At 36.0% G+C, this 25,629-nt stretch overlaps 4 protein-coding genes across 7 annotated transcripts; 3 read left to right on the forward strand and 1 right to left on the reverse strand.

Annotated features, from left to right (window-relative positions):
* Positions 1-2,307: 2,307 nt before the first annotated feature.
* LOC133877396 (uncharacterized) lies at positions 2,308-5,230 on the forward strand. Of its 2 annotated transcripts, XM_062315680.1 has the most exons (3): positions 2,308-2,794; positions 4,674-4,960; positions 5,082-5,230. In XM_062315680.1, exons 1-3 carry the CDS (start codon positions 2,449-2,451, stop codon positions 5,085-5,087), a joined length of 639 nt encoding a protein of 212 aa, XP_062171664.1. In that variant the 5' UTR covers positions 2,308-2,448; the 3' UTR covers positions 5,088-5,230. The 2 variants fall into 2 exon arrangements, with proteins under 2 accessions (XP_062171664.1, XP_062171662.1); XM_062315678.1 differs by lacking the exon at positions 5,082-5,230 and having other exon boundaries at positions 2,309-2,794; positions 4,674-5,064.
* Positions 5,231-5,350: 120 nt separating this feature from the next.
* LOC133877395 (protein EMSY-LIKE 3) lies at positions 5,351-10,989 on the reverse strand. 2 transcript variants are annotated; one of them, XM_062315677.1, is made up of 10 exons: positions 10,484-10,989; positions 8,684-8,889; positions 8,489-8,598; positions 8,141-8,375; positions 7,835-8,026; positions 7,686-7,754; positions 6,751-6,996; positions 6,602-6,670; positions 6,118-6,181; positions 5,351-5,716 (listed from the first exon to the last, which is right to left on the reverse strand). In XM_062315677.1, the coding sequence occupies exons 1-10, from the start codon at positions 10,509-10,511 to the stop codon at positions 5,559-5,561; spliced, it is 1,377 nt and encodes a 458-aa protein (XP_062171661.1). In that variant the 5' UTR covers positions 10,512-10,989; the 3' UTR covers positions 5,351-5,558. The 2 variants fall into 2 exon arrangements, with proteins under 2 accessions (XP_062171661.1, XP_062171660.1); XM_062315676.1 differs by having other exon boundaries at positions 5,351-5,719.
* Positions 10,990-13,713: 2,724 nt separating this feature from the next.
* LOC133877493 (uncharacterized) lies at positions 13,714-19,722 on the forward strand. Its single transcript, XM_062315813.1, has 8 exons — positions 13,714-14,158; positions 14,503-14,612; positions 15,263-15,319; positions 15,411-15,710; positions 16,186-16,433; positions 17,215-17,521; positions 17,611-17,884; positions 19,273-19,722. Exons 1-8 carry the CDS (start codon positions 13,772-13,774, stop codon positions 19,525-19,527), a joined length of 1,938 nt encoding a protein of 645 aa, XP_062171797.1. The 5' UTR covers positions 13,714-13,771; the 3' UTR covers positions 19,528-19,722.
* Positions 19,723-20,848: 1,126 nt separating this feature from the next.
* Positions 20,849-22,881, forward strand: LOC133877124 (octanoyltransferase LIP2, mitochondrial-like). 2 transcript variants are annotated; one of them, XM_062315365.1, is made up of 2 exons: positions 20,849-20,980; positions 22,039-22,881. In XM_062315365.1, exon 2 carries the CDS (start codon positions 22,042-22,044, stop codon positions 22,744-22,746), a length of 705 nt encoding a protein of 234 aa, XP_062171349.1. In that variant the 5' UTR covers positions 20,849-20,980; positions 22,039-22,041; the 3' UTR covers positions 22,747-22,881. The 2 variants fall into 2 exon arrangements, with proteins under 2 accessions (XP_062171349.1, XP_062171350.1); XM_062315366.1 differs by having other exon boundaries at positions 20,900-20,980; positions 21,936-22,881.
* The last annotated feature ends 2,748 nt before the right edge of the window (positions 22,882-25,629 follow it).

Consider the following 25,629-nt stretch of genomic DNA (forward strand, 5'->3'; position numbering starts at 1 on the left):
ATTACATTCTCTGATCTATCGATCTCTATGTACATTACTCTTCAAATAGCCGATTCAAACCCCCGTCTGTCTCTCTTGAACCCTGATCAGCTACCACCTCGGCCTATGAATGTGCCTCCTGAGCCAGGAGATCGATGGCCATCATCCGCCGTGGAATATCCGATGCGCGCGATGTGCTGGCAATTAAGTGAGGAACTATATCTGCAGGTTCCCCCTAACGTGCCAATAGTAACGTTTTGGGAAGCAGTACTGGATTTTTCGTAGAGGAATCTTTGGGGCGGCCAGCAAGCCCCCGATGATCAAGTCAATCGGTCAGATTGATCTCCCCAGATGGTGGGCGTTGAATGTTCATTCCCACGCCGGGTGATCCCGGCCAGTTCGACTCTTCTGGTTTGTTCTGGGCTCGGTAAGTTTCCTTTGCGCGCTGTTCGCGTTCTCCGCAACTCCGTACTATTACACAATTAACCAATATTGGAGCGCGTGGGTGTGTGGCGCGTATTGCCTTTTTTTGCATGGCAGTAATCCACACGTACGATTGCACTGGTTTCTCAGTTATTCTTTGGCTTCTGTGATGCCGCGTGCGAGAAATTAATACAGTCACATTTAAGGCACCATTTAGGAATCTAGACAGATTGAAATTGTTTGTCTAGTTTAGACATGGCTATTGATATAATTTACAATTTGAGAGCATATTGATAATTAAGTAATAATAATTTAAGTGGGTATGTGTATATATATATATATATATATATATATATATATATATATATATATATATATATATATATATATATATATATATATATATATATATATATTTTTTTTTTTTTTTTTTTTTTTTTTTTTTTGAGGAATTCTTATTTCCTTTGTCGGTGGACTTTCATGTCTTGATTTTCTTGATCTATACCTTGGATTTGCCAAAAAGACCTTTTTTTTATTATTTTTTTATTACTTGTTTATCAAATTTGATTTATTTTTCTTTTATTTTATAGAAGAGTTCGTACTTTTCTTTTCATTTACAATTCTTTTAAGACAAAAAAATGATAACCATTAACAAAAATAAAATAAAATATTAATCACAGTTTTGGGGGGCTGTAAATCCAAATTTATGAATTTTTTAAAAAGTTTCCTAAATGGATGCATACGACAAAAAAAATTGTAATTAATTATTTACAGGAAAAAAAATTAGAATTTAAAAAAAAAAAAAAAACCTTCATAGTAAACTGATAGAGCTAGAAGTATAAATTTATATTTGCGTATTGAGTTTGAGTTGTATCGAATTATGAGTAAAAAATTATATAGGTCAATTTTAACCCGACACATTTAATTAATCGGAGACCTTTCAACTCTAACCCGTTGATTTCATATTGAGTTTATATCAAATTTGCAAGTCGTGTAAAAAATTATCATTTTTATGTCACGTGTCGGATTAGAGTCGTGTTGAAGTATGATATTAAGGCTATTTAGGTCAACCTTAATATGATATATTTAATTAAACATATCAAATTTTTTAATCTTAACCCATAAAATTTGTATTCTATTCATAAATCGGATAAAAAATTACAGCACGGATAGAGCCAACTTCAAGGAGGGATAATCGGGTAAAAAGCGCTTCACTATTACCAATCCTATGTCAATGGGCAAAAGGAGAGAAAAATGCTAGGAGTATAAATTTTTTTACCAAAAGATGGTTATAAAATGATGTGGAGCATATTTATTGGAAAAGATTAAAACAATTAATAAAAAGAAATGCTACAGTTTCCAATGAATAAACTCCACTTTATCTTGGTACTCATCTCACATTTGGTACCTGTGGTTTAAAAGCTTTATTTTTTAATACCTCGGTTTCATTTCAAATCACAGATGATATTTGAGTTTTGAAAAAAGACGGACTTAGTATCTCTATATATTTTTTGTCCAATATTTAACGATCTGACACGTGTCAAGGCCCGAGAGTTGACACATGGCACAATATGAAAAATAATAAATTTTTTATAATTTTTAATATTTTTTATTTTTTAAAAGTTTTATTAATTTTAATTTTTTAATTAATTTTTAAAGATTTTTTTAAATATTTTAATTTTTTTATATTATGCCACATGTCAACTCCTGAAGGGTTAACCTGTGGTAGACTGCTAAATATTAGACAAAAAAATAAATGAAAGTATTAAGTTCATTTTTTTTTAAAATTCAAATATCATCTGTGAATTGAAACTGAAAGTACTAAAAAAGGGGAACAAATTTTATTTTATTTTTATTTTTTTCACTCTTATGTGAAAACTAAAAACAGCCCAAAACAACTTTCATGACCCTGGTCTTTTATCACTTCTCCTGGTGTTGCGGTTGCTCAACCTAACCAACATTTACCCCTCTCTCTCTCTCTCTCTCTCTCTCTCTCTCTCTGTCATCGAAAAGCCATTGCTGATTCCGTCCACTTGTGTCTATAAGATGTCAAACTGTACTGTGGAGTCCACCACGGTTGAAACCAGTGATGGAGTCAAGCTTCACGCGAGGCTCTTCAAACCGAGAGAAGAAATCAAGGGCGACTTGGTGGTTGTTCTTGTCCACCCTTACTCAATCTTGGGTGGTTTTCAGGGCCTCTTGAAAGGAATAGCCGCTGGGCTGGCGGAGAAAGGCTACAGAGCTGTCACCTTTGATATGAGAGGCGCTGGGAAGTCAAGTGGGAGGGCTTCTCTCACTGGGTTTGCGGAAATCAAGGATGTTATTGCTGTCTGCCAGTACGTCTGTGAGAATCTGTCTGTGGACAGGATTTTGTTGGTGGGCTCTTCTGCAGGTATGATCTTTTTGTTTGTTTGGCAACGAATTTCCATAGATCAAGTACCTTTTTTTGGGGGGTAGGAAAAGCTTAATGGTTGTTATCTTTGGTAGTGGTAGATTGCTTGTTTGGTGGTATGATGGATTAATTTTCAGATCTATGAAATGGGTATTAGATTTTGAAGCTATCTTGCTCTCTTATGTATTGTAATTTAATTAAATACAATTTTAATCTCACAGTGAGTAGCACATCTGGAAAAGTAGACGAGTTGATGGAAAATTAATTGATTTTAGTGTGTCTCTGATTTACTTATCCAAAAAGAGGGAGGGGGTGTTTGATTTAATTTGTTAGATCAATTTCCTTCTTTGATCTTTGATTTGACCTGTTTTACAAATGAGGAAATTGGGCTGTTGGGGGTATTGATGATCTACACTAACTGATGGCATTAAAAGGTGAAACAAGGGAGCCATCGAAGGTTTATTGCAACCTTGATAAATTATATTCACACATAAATTATCTTTCATTTTCCACCTGGTGTAATTCTTTGACAATGTTACGTCACTCAATCACAATGTGATCTGAGATTAAACTATTTCATGTAAAAGAAGTATTATGAAGTATATAGTTTTCTTATATTTTAAAAATCTTCTGAACACGAGAGTTTTCGATTGGATAGCAAGTGTCATCCGGTTTATGTGAAATTTGGCATGCATGAGTAGTGTATGACATTTAAGCCGACAATGGACTTGGCAAAATGTTAGTCCAATGAAAATTAATGGAGTGGTATAGCATTAGAAAGAGTTATGTCAGGTGTATCTTGAACTCAATCTCATATATAAGTGCATAATTTAATTGATAATCTTGGGTGCTGGAGTTTTCCAAAATATCAGATTGTCTGTATGGTTAGTATTACCATCTAAGCCTATAATGTGCAATTATATTATAATTTTGCTTAAGATCCAGTTTGTGTACCTGGTAAGACACTTTTCAGATTAGATGTTGGCTTAATTCATCAAAAAAAGATTAGAGGTTGGCATATGCCTTTATTAATCACAGATCTGTGTCAGTAAGCATTGGGGCACTGGATTCTTTTTGGACCTTCAAGATTTTCGTTCTAGAACGATTACTGTGTGTGTTCTCCTTAATGGTTTTGCCATTGATCAAATACCTCTATCAACTTTGCTAGTCTTTATGTTTCAGCAATTCTTGGTGTCGATTGGAATCCAGTGTAAATTTGAGTGACATAGGTGATTGCATGAAGTCAAATATATTGCAAGGAAAAGTTGAAAAGCTGTTGTGGGTTTAGTTGCACAAGTAGGTTGATTTTCAGACTGACATGCAGAGATTCTTTGTTGAAGGAACAAATCGTTGCACTTTGTGTGATTGCATGTCTTGGGATGCTTCCATTTCATATATTGCAAGAGATTTATTTGTTGAAGGAACAGATTGTTGTGCTTGGCTGATTATATGGCTTGGAAACATATTGCACATACTATTTTTACATATTTACGATAATATTGAGAGAAAATTTTGTGTTATGGCTTATGGATACTATTAAAGTGAAAGACAAATTTATTGATTGAAGGAACAGATTGTGCAACCATAAATTCTATGGTACTTGCATCAGAGTAGAATGGGTTCACATTCTACTCTCATCCCTATCTTTTGCCATGGTAGTGATGCTTCGAAATCTAAATTTTATCTGATGCTAAATGTTATGAAAATACTATTTTCTCTTTTATAATTATATAACGACATGCATCATTTCATTAGAATGATAGATCCAAAGCATTCAAGTACTGCCATTACGATATCATTCTTCATCATAGGAGATCTTGGTAGAGCATAAACTCTTGGAATCAAGGAAAATTTACTTTTTATGTCTTTTCTGTCACAGGTGCACCAATTTCAGGATCTGCAGTTGATCATATTGAACAAGTTGTGGGCTATGTGAGTCTAGGGTACCCTTTTGGCATGACTGCCTCAATCCTTTTTGGGAGGCACCACAACGCCATCCTACAGTCCCCAAAGCCAAAACTCTTTGTTATGGGAACTCGGGATGGGTTTACAAGCGTGAAGCAGCTGAAAAACAAGTTGAGTTCTGCAGCAGGACGGGTTGAAACCCATCTGATAGAAGGCGTAGGCCACTTCCAAATGGAAGGGCCTGCTTATGATGCTCAGATGGTGAATCTTATCCTTGAATTTGTTGCTTCATTGTAGTAGACCATCCATCCCACTGAGTTATTATTGGGTTTACTTCTGCTTTGCATGTATATGCTGATTCTACATCTTTGTTCAATTGCAGGATTAGATTGTTGTTTTGGACTCTCTGTGCCATCACAGTGAAAATTTGGCTAGCTGTCCAAAGAACTTAGCCTGTTAACCAAGTACCATAACCAGATAATATAAAGAGGAGTAAATGCACTTTAGTAATATGTCATACAGTTGGGATGATATGGTAGTAAAAATCAGCCTTTGAATCAATAAGGGCTTGTAAAAAGAAGAATCGGTGGCTGATTTTTTTTTTATCACGACATCCCAATTGTATAACAATTTGCAGATTACTAACTAACATTTTATGAGAGAGAGAGAATAGCATGCATTATCACAATAATATTTACATGGTCAAGCATTTTTTCTATTTAGAAGTTTTTTACATCAGCATCTTCTCATCTAAGTTAAACTTACAATAAAACCAAGCCTAGCTTTTAACCAAGAGAATTTGAACACGGCATACGAGCACAGACAAGTCAATTTATATCATTTTAACACCTTCATCTTGTCACTTTTGTGGATCATCAGATGCAACTTTGCCATCTCTAGCCATTTTATCCCCATTCGAACCTTCAACTACTCTACCTTCACCAATTTCATCATATGGTTGTATCCTCAATCTTTCTTGGTCCGTTAATTGCCCCTGTGAGAATGGATGTTCTCCATCTGCTTGGAAGCCAAAGGAGAAAGAAAACAGTGTTGTTTTAATACTTAATACAACTATTAAATCCTTTAATTGCTTTCCAGAAACAAAAATGCACTATAATTGCGGCAAAATCTTGTACAGCCAATGTATTTGGCCCCAGGAGATGGGAAAAATTTAAAAAGAAAATGAACTGTAAATGTTCGAATAACACCAGGCACTCACTTTTGTCCCATTTGCTTAGACTCAGGTAGTGGGAAAAAAAAAGGCCTAACAATTAATTGAAAAATCATACACAATTGGTGCCATCAAATCTGAATATACAAAAACCAGAGGAAATAGATACAACAGAAGCCAGAAGGTATCACTACTTTGTTTAACTTCACATGCTATATAACATGGTTATTTGTTAATTAGTTATTACCACTTTCACCGTCAGACGCATCTTCAAGCCTTTCAATTGCATCCACCAGGGCTTGCTCATGCTCCTGCATTTCAAAGAGCACATCACAATTGTGGAGTGAAAAACTATAGATGGCAATTTGTTAGCATGTCGCAACATGAATATAAGACTATATAAGTAAATTTTAACTCGACTCATTTAATAAAACGGGTCAGACTTCTCAACACCAACCACTAGTTTTATCTTAGGTTTATGTCGGATTTACAAGTCGTGTAAAAAGTTGTCAACCTAAATGTCATGTGTCAAGTTCGGGTTGTATTGAGACATAAATATAAGACTATATAAGGCAACTCTAACTCGACCCATTTAATTAAACGAGTCAAGCTACTCAACCTTGACCTGTTAATTTCGTGTTGAGTTGTAACAAGTTTGTGGGTTGTTTAAAAAATTGTCAGTTTTATGAAAGACTATGCAAGATAAACTGCAGAAGATGCTTGGTTCTTACTTTCAGCACTTTTTTAGCTTTCTCGATTTCCATAGGATCAGGATGACTAGCACCAAAAACTTTTTCCACCTGTTTAAAATTTCACAGCAATTAGGGAAAACCAAGTCACCACGACAATAATTAATTATAATAATCAATTGCCTTCATACCTCCTTGATAAGAGTATCTGTGTGAACTATTTCAATATCACCCATGGCCTTCTTTCCAATTCCATTTTGCGATGAGGGGAAATCTTTCTTGGACTGACCCTTTGAGGTTCCTCTACCTCTTCCTGCACCAGTAACCGCGCCACCACGTGCCATGGATTTCTTGAGCCCCCGGCCTGGTCCAGGGTGACCGCCCTTACGAGAAACTCCAGGCTCCTCAGCTTCCCACTTGATATCTTCGGGAGATATCTAGCATTTAAAGATCAAATAGTTAAGCAAATGGGATTCTTCTAATTCATAAAGTGACATTCAAATGATAGACTTGTATTTTTCTCGAGATAAAGAAGAGGATAAAGGACAAACAAAAAGTCATTAATCATATGCATAAGAAAGTGCATAATTAGCCAAAAGAATCTTCCCAAATGCATCATAATTTGATGTTTGATTATGATGCATCCAGCCATCATGTTAAGAAATCTGCAAACAGTAGAAAATCCCCACACCATACATCATATTAGCAAAATTTTGAAAGTCATCATTGGAGTCTTTCAGATATTAAGTGCCGAATGCCTCCTATATGCATCATGGATTGTATCTAAGTTGACACAAAATGGATTACGATTTGATGTTTAATTAGTGAATTGCATCTAAGTTGACACAAAATGCATTACAATTTGATGTTTAATTAATGAATTAAATGGCCCTACAAAAACTACAGCTTACCTCTGTAATGCAATCCTCAAAATAACCATATAATGAATGGGATAAAGGACAAGATGGACTATGTAATTCACACAAGATACTATACAAAGATAGTCACCAATATTCCAGAAATCTTCAATATTCAGCGTATATATGCTATAAAGTAGTATGGTAGAAAAGCAATTAGTTAAAATAGATCAAGTATTGAGACTCTAAGAGCATAGCAAAGCATCTACCTCTTTGAGATTGACCCACTCCCAAGTTTCATCTGCTGTATTAATATCATACACCAGAGCATGTCGGCCCTAAAAACGTTTGGAAAATGGTAAGATTAACGAAGGCACATCAATTACTCTAATAATGTGAAGTCAACGGTAAAACGTACCTCAACACGGTTGTAGTCAGTTATAACTGCCTCATAAAAGTGGTTGTCTTCAGGCCACCTTGTCCATACTTTCCTTCCGATTAATGGATCATAGGTTGCACCTTCGGCAGGTTCATTTGTCGAAAAGGCACCTGAAGTACCACGATTGGCAACCTGGGTCCTTCCAGTAAGACCAGAAGGGTACTGCATGGCCTTCATTGAGGATGCAGCAGGCAGCGTACTCCATTAAAAGAAGATAGAGAACAATGGCAAAAAGAAAGAGAATATTGATTCCATCAGTCAGTCCACCAAAACTATCATACTTACTGATTTTGGCTTCTTGCTCCTTGGTCCTGGGGGACCTCGTCTCAAGGCTGATGAAGAGGGTTGCATAGATGGATGCAGTGCAGGAGATGGTGCACCCAGGGACAAGGAAGCCACAGATTGTGATGTTCTCTGCTTCTTGCGTGATGCAGAAACCGTAGGACTAGGTATGGGATCGTGAACAGGCTGAGCAGCATTGAGCATGCCAGGTTGGAGCCCTCTTGCCTTCCTCCATTCCCTAACAGCATGATTGATTACACTTCCCGTTAAAATACAAACCTGACTACAAGTTAATACATGCTAGATGAAAGCTACTCAGCAGAATATATCCAACATATTCACTATTCAGACCTTATCCTCCGGATGATGTCGTCAGCATTAACCCTGGATAGAAGCTCTCTGTGTTCCTCATCTGATACTCTAAGCTCCTTTCTAAGTTCTGTAATTAAACTTTCCTTGTCCTAAATAATAATAACACAAAGGCTTTCAGATGATATAAATACAATGTTAATTAAACAAATGAATACAGAAGAAATGAATAAATACCCAAGTGATTGCATCAGATTGAGCTTTGAAGGCCCGAAGGACTGAACAATATGCTTCTTGCTCAATGTGGTGGATCTGGGTTTCCATATCGCCATGCATCCTAGGTAATGAAGCAGAACCAACAACTGCAGATCTTCCATTTCCAGCAGGGTGGCCTGCTCTTTGAAATCTATTTTGATGTGAAGGAGGAAGGTCATCATCCGTTCCTGCAGTTGTTTCAAATTAAAATGGTCCATTAGATGCTCAAGTTTTTAGGATGTGGCTGCCAAATAGTCTCAGAATATGCAATAGGAAAGAAAAAATTTCCTTCCAATGGGTTCACAACGTATCAAAAATTATCAATTAACTAGCCCTCACCCTTGTATTGCTTAGATAAAATAATAATAATAATAATAAAATAAAATAAAAAAACCGGTAAACTAGTACATAAATTGGTTTCTGATGCATCAACAGCAATGTCGTTACATTCACAGGGGAACAAGATAAAATTAATCCAGGTTACAACAGCAGGCCACTTCTTGTTTCTGTACATCAGGTTATTACAATCAAAGATAAGATGTTTCTCATTATCCTCTGGGCAGGCAAAAAGGAAAAATAACAGAAAAAAGAAAGAAAAAGAAAACAACAGTTTGTTCATAACACATGGAACTTTTGGGTTTTGGGGGTCCTGTTGGGGTATTGGGGTTGGGTTCGGTGTTCCTTATATGCTTGTTAGGGGTTTTCTTTTGGGTTTCCTGTGGGTTTCTTGTGGGTTTTCTTGGGTTTTTATGTGGGTTAGCTGAGTTTGCTTCTATGTATACTTCCTGTGTACTTAGGGGCGCCTTACACTTTTTTTTTTAATGAAATTATCTTACTTATCAAAAAAAAAAAAAAAAACACATGGAACTTGAAACTGTAAACGCCAACCACAGAACTGTTCCTATCTCTGAGTACCAACTTATCAGATGTTAAATTGAACTCATCAAAAGCCTAACCGAAACCTTGAAAACTCATAACAACCCTTGAAAACCAACGAAAACTCATACTTAAGCAATCAAAAGTACAATTGTGGAGTTCTTTATCCATCATGTTTTTTCAGATGTATCAAACCCCAAAATCCACTTCAAAGACACACAGAAACTGCAAATAATCATTGACTTCTTGGTATAAACAATATACAATTAACTCAAACTATTGAAGAAGAACAGGTCCATAAACTACTATTCAAATAAAAACATAAAATTAGCTCCAAAGATCCATAAACTAAATTTAGATACTGAAAATGGAAATTCCGATCAATCAATTTGTTAGAAACAAGGGGATATCATTACTGAACAATTCATCAAAACACTCAGCTCTGAAAACCCAAGAAAATCGAGCCGAAAGCATAATCTTCAAATAAATAAGCACTGGTTCCAGAGTAGTTGCAATTCATCATAGCAACTTCAAAACCCAATATTTAATTATAAACAGAGGAACCCCAGGAAAATTTAACCACTTCTTAACTAAGAACTACAGAAAAATAAAAAATTTCTTCGAGAACACGAGCAACAACACCAGAATCCAATCAAAATTTCAATAATTCAAGCATGGTGCGTCCAATTCAGCCACGAACCGGTTATAGAAGCTTCAAGACCACAGTTCCTTCTCTAGGCCTTAAACTATAATTACCAAACCCATAGAAAGAAAACAATTGCACAGCCAACATGAACATTACCAAAATTAATTCACATCCAACTCCGAATTCACAAAATTTAAGCTCGCGAAAACCCTAGAAACCCATAAAACGCATTAAAAACACAATCTTTGAATTAAGCTCACCACTACTATCAGAGAGCTCGAATTCCATGACTCCACCAAATCAAATTTCACCAAAAAATCCTTAGCGAACCCCGCTTCAAAACCAGCTTCGAAACTAGAGTTGTCGATCAAATCCTTGGAGAACACCAGCTACTCTTGGCCGAAACAGATCGTACGAAGGAAATAGAGACGAATTCGTGGAGATTAAGACCAATTTTGAAACGAAATTCGGTCCATGATGCTCCAAAGAAGTTGAATTTGTGGTGCAGATAGCGATAGAACGCGATCGAATTGTTTAACTGGAAGTGGAGCTTCGTTGGGTAATTTTCGTCAAGTTTTGGGGCTAAATTAAAATTTAAAAGAGTTTGGGGGTGCTAATTTGGGATTGAATTTGTAAATAGTGGACTTGAATTGATTTTATGGCGCCGTAACTTTTTTTCAGTTAATAGTTGAGTTTGAGTTCCGCGATGATCGTGTTTCAGAAACGTGTTTTTCCTGTTAACAACGATTGAATCAACTGTGCGTCACCGTCTAAACTCTGCTTGCCTTTTCTTCTTCTTTTTAGCATTTGTTTGTTTTAATCTCTTTATTTTGAAGTATTTAAGTTGGATGAGATTCCAATCAAATTCCAACGAAATTTAGTATATTTTGATCATTTTTTATCTTTTAATTTTAAAAATTAATTATTAAATTTATATAACTCACACAAAACTCACGTACATGTCGTCGTACATATTTAATGGTTAATTTTTAAAATAAAAAACATAAAAGAATATAATAAATTATTTCCCGATTAGAATAGTCCAAAGAGAGACTATTCTTTGATATTTTTCCTATTATTGAAGGCATTTATTTGAGTATTGAATCTGAATATTATTCGAATTCACTGCACAAATTACAAAGTTTGACTTTATGAGATAAAATTTAAAAAATTGAATAAAATATTATTTATTTTTGAAAAAAGTAAAATATTATTTAAAATAATATTCAAAACAAACACACTTAGTTGGTCGTTGATATAAGTTTCGATCACTTATCATCACCGTGTCGTTGCTTTTAGTATACAATTAATTAAATCTTAATTACAGCATACTAACTTACAAGAAAGATAAAATAAATTAGCCGTATTATCTATTGAGAATAATATATTAACAAAGCTTGAAGATGAAAATTAGTTAATAATTTTACGTCTCACAAAATTAGAAAAATAATTTTAAAATTAACTTTTTAATATTTAATCGGATTTTTCATTTTTTGTTTTCGTCTAGTATAATTTTCCTTGTCCCTACCGGAGATTGGATGAGTAAATATGAGTCCAATATTTGTCAGGCTTATGGTAGTTGCTGGTGTGTACCTTATTTTGGAAAGAGAGGAACTTGAGACCGTTTCTCAGGAAAAATAGGACGCGCTTGGTATAGATCGTTGAATTGAATTTTTTTTATTTTTTTTATTTATTTATTTATTTTTTTGAGTAGTGGTGAGAAAGGATTGGTATGATATAAAGTAAAAAGAATTTATATAAAAAAGTAAAGAAAATAAATTGTATTATAGTGAATTTTTTTATTTGAATAGTAATAAAAAATTATTGATGTGATATAAAAAGTGAAAAAAATTAGAATATTTTGAAGTTGATTTTTTTTAAAAAAGTAAAAATAAAAGAGGGGAATGTGGTGTTTGGTAACAAACACTCCTAGAGAGACGTTGCTATTTTGATGTGACACTGATTTTATATTTATTTCATAAATATATTTACTCTTAAATCAATCTTTGTTAAAAAATAAATATCAAAGATAGATCGGTAGTACTAAGTCAATATAGTGAGATATTTATATAAGTCGTTTGGTAATGCTTTTTAGATAGTATTTTTTACTTTTTTGTTGTGATTGGATACAAAAATAAAAATTATTTTAAATGTTTTATAAGTATTTTATGTGTTGATCTGTTTGTTAATGCTTGTCTTTTTCTTAAAAAGCAAAACATTGTCATAAAGAGTGTTCCCAAATGAGCCGTTTCTAACATTACTCTTAAGCAATTTGTAACGTTTTTCAAACTTTCTCAATTTATTAATGTCATTGGGGTTGCAATGTCTTCCTCTTGCACAAAAAAAAAAGAAACAAAATTATCCCTCATAGCAAATTTTATAAAAATAAAATAAGATAAAAATAGAAAAAAAAAAAAAAAAAAAAAAAAAAAAAAAAAGAAGAAGCAAAAAATTCATTATTTTTTTCTAAATTTTTTATCAAGTATATTTTTATAATTTTTGCAAAAATGAGACATTGCAACTTTAATAGTAATTTGGGAGGAGACATTTGCACAAATTGAAAATTTGAAGAACATTCCAGATTGTTTAGTAATTAGAGAGAGTAAATGCACACAATGTTTTGCTCTCTAAAAGTAACTAGTTTTTGTTTTTTGTTTGCTCCTTGTGGCCTTTTGTAAGGTTCCAAGATTGGTTTTCTGTGGAGTTGTTTGTAATGGGGTCATGCCAATTGAAATTACAAAATATCAGGCTGTACACTTTCACTTTTATTTCTCTTTTTAATGATAAAATGATTAAAGAAAAGCTCAAACAATCTACACATATCTTAAAACTCTTTAAAAGATTAAAACATCCAATTCCAACAAAAGCAAAAATAGAAGCCTTCCTATGAAATCATACGGAGAGTTTTAGATCCCGACTCCGTGTAATAAAGTAGCTTATGTGAAAGCTTATTCGAACTTTATCTACTCGAATTGTTCGAACACCTGTATAAAATAAATAGGGTTTTGACAAACTCTCGTGCGAGACTGTTACACCGCTCACTTTTCCTTTGAGTAGAGTTTATCCAAGCGACCTGGACCACAATTGCAAAATTCAAACAACACCTAGCTGATGGACGCTACCACCAACCAACTTGTAGAAATTGAACTTAGAGTGGCCATGGGAGAAAGCTTTGGAATTACATGACTATAACAAAACACTTCCCCCTTCATATCTAGGCTCTCAAAAGTCAGTAATAGATCCCATGAAACAAAAACATCCCTCTTATGGCTATCGCAGAAACTAAAATAATTCTTCAAATTTGAAGAAGAAGAATCATCTTCAAAAATAGCTTAAAAATTGGACAAAACACAATAAATAAAGTGCATATTAATTTTATCACAAGCTCCTTGTTTGTTTGTTTTTGTGAGAGGGCAAGAGGCCAAAGGGTATAGTACTTTTACCGTTTTACGTATCTAGTACCATCTATTATAGACCCCCTAAACAAAGCATGGCACGCCCTCTGAGCCTTCATTCAACATAAATAGCAGTCAAAGCGTTTGGAGGAAATGCTGCTTTCCCATCTCTCACCCAAACCGTCACTCTCACCGCTCTCTTCCTTCCTCTCCTCTCTCGCCCTCCGCCGCCCTCCCAAATCCCCTTTCCGTCCCTCCCATTTCCCAAAATCCACGCCTCGCCCTCGCTCTCGCCCTCGCCCCTCCGTTCCACCCTCCCTCGCATGCCACGTCAGCGCCGGTGACGGTGTTCGTGGCTTTGTTTCCATGGACTCGGACCTCGCCGTGTCCGTCGACTCCGTGGCGCACGATTTGAAGAACCAGAGCCTCGGGGGCGACGACAGGAAGACGCTCGGATTGAGGCTTGAGGATCTGAATTGGGACCACTCCTTCGTCCGAGCGTTGCCCGGTGATCCGAGAACCGATACTATACCACGAGAGGTCGAAGAAAAGAAAAGATTTTTTTTTTTTTTTTTCCTCTTCGCGTTATGCTTGTTTGGTTCTTGAGAAAATAAAAGAAATGAAAATCCTGAAACTTTTGTGTTATGCTTTTAAGGCTGTAGGTTTGTTCTTTATAAATGTCTAGATATTAAATTTGATGTTTGTAATTCATTAGAAAATAGAAAAAACTAATGAAAATCTTAAGTGTACGAGGTAATTGCTAATAATTTTTAATTTTAGAATGATTAAATTCGTAATCTTCTATTGAAGATTAGTGTTATGTTTTGCTGCGGATGGATTTTTAATGGCTGCGATTTGATGCGGTTGCTTGTTTTGTTTTTTAGGTATTGCATGCTTGTTATACGAGAGTGTCGCCGTCGGCCGAAGTGGAGAATCCTCAGCTTGTTGCGTGGTCGGAATCGGTGGCTGAGTTGCTTGATTTGGATTCTCAAGAGTGAGTTTTTCTTGTTTCTTTTGCACCCTAGCATGTCAGATTGTGTGTTGATGTGTTTGTGAGATAAGTCTAATTGAGACTAAAAGAATGTGTTTTGAAGCATCTTCTAGGAGACCATTTCAAGGTTGACGATTTACTTATGGTAACTTTTAAATGCCCGGCTCCCCTTTACACGGAAATAATACTTGTCTAGTTTTGGAATGACTTCCATGAGATAAAAACTTGATAATACTATTGAAAACCTGTATTTAGGAAGCTTTGTTCCGTAAAGTATGTGGTAAACGCACCTGTGTTAGTTCGACTTTTTGATGTGGATAAATGTTCGCTCGATTTTGGATTATTGAGTTCTTGCTCTAGACTGATCTGAAGTTTCCTATCTTTAAAGTGTGATAACTACTTGGGCTTAGGTGTCTCTATGTTAGCTATGTTGTGGGATTTAGCAGTTTGCCATATTAAGAAATAATGGATTCACTGGTTATCTTATTTGATTCTTACTATGAGCTTTAGTTTGCGACAATTGGTGATCCCTTACTTTCCTGTGTGCAGTACTTCATTTTCATGGATTGTTTAGTGGTCTAGTTGTTTTTCATATGTGATAGGTATATCATACTCCTTTGGACTAACAATGGAATCTTGTTCTGGAATTTCAGATTTAAAAGGCCTGATTTCTCTCTTTTGTTTTCTGGGGCATCGCCTTTGGTGGGATCGTAAGTGTTTTCACTTTATAGTTTTTGTCACAAGAATCACAATCAGCCCCTCTGTAACTTTTAATATAACCCTGAATCATTAATTGTACAGCTTGCCATATGCTCAGTGCTATGGAGGACACCAGTTTGGGATGTGGGCTGGACAATTGGGCGATGGTCGGGCAATAACGCTTGGAGAGATAATTAATTCAAAGTCTGAAAGGTGGGAACTGCAGCTTAAAGGTGCTGGGAAGACTCCTTATAGCCGTTTTGCAGATGGACTTGCAGTGCTCCGAAGTAGCGTCAGGGAGTTCCTTTGCAGTGAAGCTATGCATAGTCTAGGAATTCCAACAACTCGTGCTCTTTGTCTTGTCACAACCGGAAAAACTGTGACTCGAGATATGTTCTACGAGTAAGTTTTCACCATAATTTGAAATAGGATGAATATGTGGCTACTGTAGCTTCATCTGCTTAACGCCTTGTTTCCACATTCATGTTTCCTATATGTTAATGTGTAACCCTCTTTGATTATTTTTTTTTGGTGAGAATGGGATACATTTCTTTTGCTTGGGAAGTCCTAAGGGTCCAGAATTTATTTACGAGTGTGCCTAGGTTTTAAGTATGAAAAATCTTCAATTCTTTTTTCTTTCCCTGTTTCTTCTATTCTCTTTGGATTTTCAGAATTTTAGCACGTTTAGTTGGGAATTATATCGGTTTATCTAATTATCGTATGGGGATAGGGGGATTCTAGGCTTGTTATAAAGTCTACCTGGATTTCAACTTAAAGTGGTAACTTTTAATCTTGGTATTAGAAACTCCTTGTTTATGTTATTTATAGAGACGTCATGTTACACATGTGAATACTAATTTCATGTGTTGATTTGCAGTGGCAACCCAAAGGAAGAGCCTGGGGCAATTGTCTGTAGAGTTGCACAATCCTTCCTGCGCTTTGGATCATACCAACTACATGCCTCTAGAGGGAAAGAGGACCTTGACATCGTTCGTGCTTTGGCAGACTATGCCATTAGGCGCCACTTTCCTCATATAGAGAACATGAGTAGAAGTGAGGGTTTATCTTTCAGCACAGGCGACGAAGATCATTCAGTTGTGGATCTTACTTCCAACAAGTATGCAGGTAATCGATTTTCATTTTAGAGTAATGGTAATGGCGCAAGTGGCATAGATGATAAATCTAGTGCACGTGAAAACTACATGATAAAATTGTCTTATCCTGTTGTAATTTTTAGTTCAGTCTCCAAGTGTAGAAGGTTTGCAAGTCATAAATTTCTGATCTACTGAACTGATGTGGCCTTACCTGACAGCATTAATAACATGAGTTCACTTGACTATTTACTAGAAGATCCACTTTCAATTGGTTTTGATTCAGATACCTGTTTGGGATCATCGGTGGTGTTGGAGAATACTAGTTGGAGCCCAGCTGGGTGACCAGCTTACCTGACTCTGTCAATAGCATTGTCGATATAAATTTCGACTGGAAAGTGATTAGGAAGGGCTCACATCATCCTGTGTGATATCCAAATTAAGTTGTGGGCTTAATTATGATGCATGGCTGACCCTTTCAGCTATTATGTAATTATGATTCTGATGAAGACTTACTATCTGGTTGGGGGGGTCCACAACCATCTGAATTCTTTCTGAATGTGAGTCAAATAAGAGGGTCTGCCTCGCGCCCCTTGCGCGTCTAATGAATTTCCTTTACTTGTAAAAAAAAGAACAAAAAAAAAAGAGGTCTGCCTGGAGAGTACATCTCAATTCATTGACACTCTTATATGTCTATTACATTTTCTTATGCTAGATGCATGCCATATACATCCATGGTTGAAGAAATACTAAATTACCGTGGGTGATAATTTTAACTATTTCTTTCCTTTTCATCCAACAATGGATTTAATCAGCTTGGACAGTTGAGGTTGCTGAGCGCACTGCTACTCTGATTGCAAGCTGGCAGGGGGTTGGTTTTACTCACGGTGTGCTCAATACTGACAATATGAGCATTTTGGGTCTCACAATTGATTATGGTCCTTTTGGATTTCTCGATGCTTTTGATCCAAGTTACACACCGAATACAACGGATCTTCCTGGGAGAAGATACTGTTTTGCAAATCAGCCTGATGTTGGCTTATGGAATATTGCACAGTTTGCCTCAACCCTACAAGCTGCTGAATTGATAAACGATAAAGAGGCAAACTATGCCATGGAAAGGTAGTTGTATATTTTAAACCTTTCATTCCAAAAGGAAAGTATCTTTAGTTGGTGGTTAATGGATGATTTTATGTCTTGACTTGTTACAGATATGGCACCAAATTTATGGACGAGTATCAAGCTATAATGACTAAGAAACTTGGCCTCCCAAAGTACAATAAGCAGATGATAAGTAAACTTCTAAATAATCTGGCTGTTGACAAAGTAGACTACACAAATTTCTTTCGCTTGCTTTCAAATATCAAAGCTGATCCCAACATTCCTGAAGAAGAGTTGTTGGTTCCGCTAAAGGCTGTTTTGTTAGATATTGGCAAGGAGCGGAAGGAGGCATGGATCAGCTGGGTGAAATCTTACATAGAGGAGGTATGATAATGAGTTTTTATTTTTTATTGGTTTTGGCTGTCTGAAAATATTCATTTTTGGTAAAATTGCAATTATTTCGTCAGCTCTGCACACACGTTTGTTTGATTCTTTATTTTATTTCGGTGACTGTCTATATGTTATTTTCTTTGTGTGTTGGCATGCTGATGTGGCAGTCAGTTTGAGATCTCAAAATGTTTGTCTCCTAATCTTTCATGACATGCAGCATACTTGACCTTGTATGGGCTCTTGGTGCTCTGAACCCTTACTAACTCCTGAATGGGTGCCTGGTTATTGCTCTAATTGATATAATTCCTCTGAAAGGCCTCGAGAAAACAAGAATATTTAGGCAGTGTTTGGGTGGAGGGATTTGGGAGTGAAAGGAAAGGAAGAAGTCTTCATTTGTTTGGTTGGATGGAGATGGGAGGGGGAGAAGTAAGGAGAAATTGTTTTCCATCCAGGACCTCAAAATTTCTTCTTCCTACATTGGGAGGAAAGAGAAGGGACATGAGATAAAAAGATCTATTTTGAATTTTTTATAGTGGTGTTCCACCTTTTGGGCTCGTTTCCCTCTATTTTTCCTTGGGCATCCAAACACATGTAAGGAGCATGATTATCCCTTTGTTTCCTTTTCCCTCTCTTCCCCTCCCTTTCCTTTCCTTGGACATCCAAACACATGGAAGGAACTTGCTTGTAAATTTGCGTCACTTTCACGTTTGTTATGAATTAACCGCATATATTCAGAGCTCTTAGGAATGAGTAATGCTATATATCACACATTTATCCCGCTTTTATCTCACTATGCTAACGTGACAGGGTCTAGTAATCATTATATATATTTAAAGGGCTAATCCAAGGATTACTACACCTTGCTACGTCAGTATAGTGAGATCTTGGTGTGATATATGGCATTTTTCCTTGAGAATAGGTTGTGCATCATTGGCTATGAGCTGTGATTAACAGAGCAAGAACTAATTTGTTCGAAGTGTCTTGTTAACCATGATATCAATAATTTGCCAAGACGAAGGAAAACATGATATTTCTAACTGTCTGGTTGCTGTGAAGGTGGAAGAACAAACTAGAAAATGTAAAACTCATTTGCAACCATTCCAATTTCGATCATTACTACCTTCATTGAAATTCTTGAGATTGTCAAGTAGTATTATGTTTTACTTACCATAGGATGTAGTGTTTGGGAAGGACAGTTTTTTTTCAAACTACAAGGTTGGAGGAAATTTCATCCAATCCAATTTATTAAACCGATATTCTTCCAACCCAATTTGAAGGAAAAAATGTCCATGGTATACCTGTCAAACAGCATAAATGGGAAGTGTTCAATTTTTTTGTCAACTTTGAGTGTTCTCACAGAACTCCCCTTTTAACTTCCACAGCTGGCTGCTAGTGGCATCCCAGATGAGGAAAGGAAGGCCTCGATGAATGCAGTTAACCCTAAATATGTACTCAGGAACTACCTATGCCAGAGTGCCATTGATGCCGCCGAGACTGGCGATTTTGGAGAAGTCCGAAGGGTGCTTAAATTAATGGAACGGCCGTATGATGAGCAACCGGGAATGGAAAAATATGCTCGCTTACCCCCTGCTTGGGCTTATAGGCCTGGTGTTTGCATGCTTTCTTGTTCTTCATGAGTTGCTTATTTGCTCATAATATTATACTAATACTAAAAGGAGTGTAACCCGTTTATTTTTTCCCCTTTTTTTTGCTCTAGATGACTCATTGTATATAATAGTTAAATTCAGTTTTTTTCCTCTACAATAAGTTGAGGAAGTTGTATACCCTTGTTTTTTAATGCAGCTGCAACAATTTTATCCCCGTAGGGGACATTCTTTGTTGGGATTTTTGTGGTAAATGGTAATAGTGATTTTCTTTCATTAAGAAAGTATCTTTTTATTTTCATATTGAGACAAATGTTGGGAAAATTTTGTGATACAAGTCTTTTAATAGGGAAACAGAGGTTATATTTGTTAGTGTAAAAAGTATTTTGATATTAAGTGTGTGAGATGTTTTTAGAAGGGTATTGTGGTGGGGTTTATATTGGAGAAATGTTTTCTATGAGAGTACAATTTGTTTATTTTGATAAAAATTCAAACAGATTTTAGTTGACTTCTTACTTGTAATAATAAAAATTAAAAAAAAAAAAAGTGATCGCCTTTAGTAAAGGAAATTGAGGTGGCCACACAGCTACTTTATTGTTTTTATTTTTTTAAATAAGAAGTTAATCGTGTTCAAGCTAAGCTCTCTGATTAAGGTATTAGCTGGGCATTCAGATCACCATCTTCGACTTCAAATAGCGTATACTGTGTTTTGCATTGATTGTTAATGCATTTGAGAATAGGGAAAAATTCAAATTGAAAACAGAAAATAAGAATATAATATTTTGAGAAACATAAGTGATAAGCCCCCTTTGTTATGGGAACTGGGGGAAATTGTGGAGATTCGTTTTGTATAATGAAAGTTTTCCTTTCTTTGTTTATTTAAACGCAAAGTAAAAAATATTTACAATCTATTTAAAAAGATTTAGAGTGAGGTTATTGGGCTCTTAAAAATAGACTATCTATCATCCTTTTAGGGTTCGTTTGAGTTTGAGATTTTAAAAAGTACGATTTAAAAATAGCGACTTTAAATGTGCGATTTGAAAAAGTAATTTTTAAAAACGCAGTTAAACATTTGACAAAATTGCAGTTTGGCATTTAAAATTGCAGATTAGCCTTTAAAATTATGCGTTTTCAAAAATGCATTCCTTTGCTTGCGATTTATAATTTTTTAAAAACGTAATTCTCAAACGATTCTTTCTTTTAGGAATTGGTTTAAAATTATATTTTTTGTTTACAAAATCACAATCCCAAACAAATCCTTAATTTTGAATTATATTGAACATGTTGTTGTAATTGAGATAGCGTATGAAACGGTGCGCTTAAAACAGGCCACTGGGCTTTTGTGAAAATTGGGACTGCGCAACAAAACGGTGCGTTTGTCTCCGGATTCGTTGTAGTACTGGTACGGCGCCGTTCAAATCAGGACCGTGAGCTTTTTTCCTCTTTCTCCGAGGCCTGAGATTTTTGTGGGATTTAATCTGTGTAGGTAAGCTTTTTCTGTTTTTCGTTTCTCAGGCCTCTCTGCATTTGCTTTCTATTTCTGAACACTACACACCGAAGTTTTCTCTCTGTTTTTTTTTTCTTCTTCTTTGAATAATTTTTGACCAGTTGTTAACCTTGGCAAGTAGATTAATGTGCATGTATATAAGCTCATGATGTGTTTCTTTATAATCTTGCAAGATTCATTTTGATTAATCACAATTCTGGGTCCGCTAGAATTTCATGACACTTATCTGAATGCCCACTAACTGTTTGATGAAATGCCTTACTGAGCGGGGTTCATTTGTAATCTATTAGAAAGGTGCTAAAAGAGTAGCTCTTTGTGAATTTAGAAGCAAGACAGTGCATACTAACTTCTCACACATGTTCTACCCTTTGCTTATGATTGTGCGTCCTGCATATATTTGGTCTTTCAAGCATTGTGCACATAGTTATATGTCGGTATATGCAGGAAATGTGTTCTTTTTAGCTTTGATTTTCGCTAGAAGAGTGATTCTTCCCTCTAGGGACATATGTATATGCTTGCTTTTTTAGTAGATATCTTCATTTATTGCCACACGAGGCCTGACATCAATGGTGAAGAAATCTAAGCTATTGGAGGGTGAAAATTCTGGTGCCTTTTTCAAACCATCTTAGAACATCGTTGATTTTGCATCTCCAAAATGACTATCTTGCTCTTCAAGAAGCAACAAAATGCTAGTGGTCAAATTTAGTTACACTTTCATCCAATTATATTTATTCATACCTTTTTATTATTCAGGATTTCTTTTTCTTGATAGATTGTGAAGCTAATTTAGTGATTCTGCATGTAATATTACAAAACCTAAAAAGTCTTACTATTTGACATTTAGACCTACATGTATAAGCTACTTTCTACATGTGGGGCTTCACCTTTGCTTTCGACTAGTTTTGGGGTTGATGAGATTGATCTTTGTCTGTAGTCCATGGTGGGCAGGGGACACAATGTGATCATCACACAATAATTTGAAATCTCACCATGTGATGATAAATCAAGGACACACTTAAATATTTCATTATCTACAGAGAATGAGAGTTCTGCGAAGCCTTGAGGTCTGGAAAATGGGCTCCATTAACTACTTGGATGCACTTAAGCTGCAGGAAAAGCTGGTCGCTGATAGAAAAACTCATAAAATTTCAGATACTCTCTTGTCCCTGCAACATCCACCTACATATACCCTTGGCAAGCGGCGGACTGATCACAATCTATTAATTCCTGAGCCTGACCTTCAAAAGATAGGAGCTGAACTTCACTACACGCAAAGAGGAGGGGACATTACATTTCATGGTCCACATCAAGCCATTTTGTATCCCATTATTTCTCTTCGGGATGTTGGACTTGGTGCTCGTAATTATGTGGAGAAGCTTGAGTTAACCATGATTGAATTGGCCTCTCTATATGGTGTGAGAGCTCGTGCTGGTCAAACCGGTGAGACTGGGGTTTGGGTTGGAGAGAGAAAGATTGGTGCTATTGGGGTTCGAATTTCCTATGGGATCACCTCTCATGGGTTGGCATTCAACATTGATCCTGATTTGAACTATTTTAAGCATATTGTACCTTGTGGGATCGCCAATAAAGAAGTTACATCTTTGAGAAAGGAGACAGATTCGGTGCTTCCTGCTGAAGAAGTAATTCATGAGCAGTTAATTTCTTGTTTTGCCAGAGCTTTTGGTTATAGTAATCTTATTTGGAAGGAGAATGGTTCGATTTTCTCGGGCTCTGTAGAAAATTGAAGGAGATAGCTGTTGTGTGCTAGAAAATTCGTCTATGTAGCTTTATACTCCACGATCCATTTATTCATTGAAATACATCTGATAAGAAATTTGTATTTTACTTTGATATGTAATGTTTGAAATTATTGACTTTCTTATCCGCTTCGTAGGATTAGATTTCACAAATTTAATAGTGTATATGTTATCACATTATGAATAAATTGTCATGTCATTTAAAAATTTTAAACGACATGTACACCTTTAGACACAACTACATAAAATTTTGACCATGAAATGACTCGTCTCCAACTTCGGTTACTGGAGAGGATTCTTGTCCAGTCAACAAAGGATCATTTAAGGACTTAACTAGACTTTTCTCTGTTGCTCTGCCTTCCTAGTTTATTATTTAATGGCTATCTGAAGTTCGATCTAGACATTCTTTTGTAAGACGAGAGCAAAAACAATTGAAAGCTTGTGTGAGGCTATTAAATGGAACGATTTTGTCAACTTAGGGCTTTTAAGTAGCTTCAATACCAGCATATAAAATTTCCTCATGGAATAGTATCCTATCTGGATGTTATTTATAGCATCTTAACTTATCAGAATGCCAGATAAGGATTTCTTATTATTAGGCTGTTCGAATAATACAAAAATTTGGACAGCTTAAGAGAATGGGGTTACGAGATCCACTTGCCTTGGGTAGTCTAGGGTATAAGACTCACTTGTGGCGGGTGGATCTCGCAACCTCTCTATTTAAAATTGTTCTAATTTCTATGTTATTTGGACAACCTAATAATTAAGAATCTCAATACTTTGTTTGACTGGAAAAAGTAGATCATTTTTGCTCTTGTGAAACACTGTTTGATAAATCATTTAAAGGGGTTAGAAGGTCAGCATAGTTTGTCTTCTTTTAGTCTTGCTGACATAGATCACATGTTTTTCGCAAAGGACAGAATCTTCAATCCACATGCACATTTGAAATGGTCTTCCCCAAATCTTCGTTTTCATATACAACTAAAGCAGTTGACTGGATCTTGTATCCCTCAACTTTCATGATTTATGTTCCTTCCACCAAAGAAGATGGCTTCTTATTATAAATGTAAAAAATAGAGTTCAGTTCCTATAGAAGTAACTATATCATAGACTTGCACATTGTGTTTGCATGCTTTCTTGTTCATCATGAGTTGCTTATTTGCTCATAATAATATACTAATACTAAAAGGAGTGTAACCCGTTTATTTTTTCTCTTTTTTTTTTTTGTTTTTTTTGCTCTAGATGACTCATTGTATATAATAGTTATTTCAGTTTTTTTCCTCTGCTATAAGTTGAGGAAGTTGTATACCCTTGTTTTTTAATGCAACTCAACAATTTTATCCCGTAGGAGACATTCTTTGTTGGGATTTTTGTGGTAATAGTGATTTTCTTTCATTAAGAAAGTATTTTTTATTTTCATATTGATACAAGTCTTTTAATAGGGAAACAGAGGTTATATTTGTTAGTGTAAAAAGCATTTTGATATCAAGTGTGAGATGTTTTTAGAAGAGTATTGTGGTGGGGTTTATATTGGAGAAATGTTTTCTATGGGAGTACTATTTGCTTATTTTGAGAAAAATTCAAACAGATGTTAGTTGACTTCCTACTTGTAATAAAAATTAAAAGAAGTGATTGCCTTTAGTAAACGAAAGAGGTGGCCAAGCGCATAAGGGGTTATGGTCCACACAGCTACTTTATTATTTTTATTTTTTAAAATAAGAAGTTTATTGTGTTCAAGGTTCCTGATTAAGGTAGTAGGGCAAAGCGCATATGGTCCGTTTGGGTATTGAATATTTCGAAGTAGAAATAATATTCTAAATCTGATTGCGGATTTTAAGGCAATAAAATTGTGTTTGAATGTTGAATATAATTCAGATTCTTTTCGAATATGTGTGTTGGGTGTTGAATTTTTGAGATTGAAAAAAAGTGTTTTATAATAGTAGAAAGTGATTGGATTGTATGAAAAGTTGTGTATAATGATTGGTATGGTAAAAAATTAAAAAAAAAAAAAAAGATAACAAAAAAAATTAAAAATTAAAAACTAAAAAAACAAAAATTTTATTTTTATTATTTTTTTTTTTTAAAAAAAAAAGAGAAAATAGTGTTTTGGAGTGGCTGCCGATGGAGGGGGGTGGCCGAGCACCACCCCCTCCACCCCCTAGGGGTGGCTTTCGGGCCACCCAAAAATCCATTTGGGGTGGCCCGAAAGCCACCTCTAGGCCACTGAGCAGGGGCGGAGCCACCTTGAGGCTTGGGGGGGCCTGGGCCCCCCCAAGCCCCAAGGTTCTCCCCCAAAAAAAAAAAAAAAAATTAAAAAAAAATTAAAATTTTACCCCAAAATTTATTATTTTTTCTAATTTTGGCCCCCCAAATTTTTTTTTTTCAATTTGGCCCCCCCCAACTTGGGGGGGCTGGCTCCGCCCCTGCCACTGAGGGTAGTTGCACGGCCACCCTCGGTCGCTGGGGTAGCCGCGCGGCCACCCTCGACCCCAAGGGTGGCCCGAAAGCCACTCGAAAAGCCTTAAAGCCACCCTTATATCCATTTGAGGTGGCCCGAAACGCCACCCCTAGGGCTCAGGGGTGGTGCGCGGCCACCCCCCGCCCTAGTGGTGACCGTAAGGCTTAGGGGTGGCTTTCGAGCCACCCTGAAATCCACGCGGGGCTGCTCAAAAGCCACCCCCAGGGGGTCGCAGGGTGGCGCGCGACCACTCTCGACCCCTAGGGTGGACGTGAGCCACCGCCAGAGGTGGCATTGGCCACCCCATTTTCCTATTTTTCTTGATTTTTTTTTTTTTAATTTTATTTATTTGTTTTCGAAAGCCACCCCGAAATTCACGCGAAGCTGCTCAAAAGCCACCCCCAGGGGGTCGC

Source organism: Alnus glutinosa, chromosome 9 (genome assembly GCF_958979055.1).
Source record: "Alnus glutinosa chromosome 9, dhAlnGlut1.1, whole genome shotgun sequence".
Classification (NCBI taxonomy): Eukaryota; Viridiplantae; Streptophyta; class Magnoliopsida; order Fagales; family Betulaceae; genus Alnus; species Alnus glutinosa.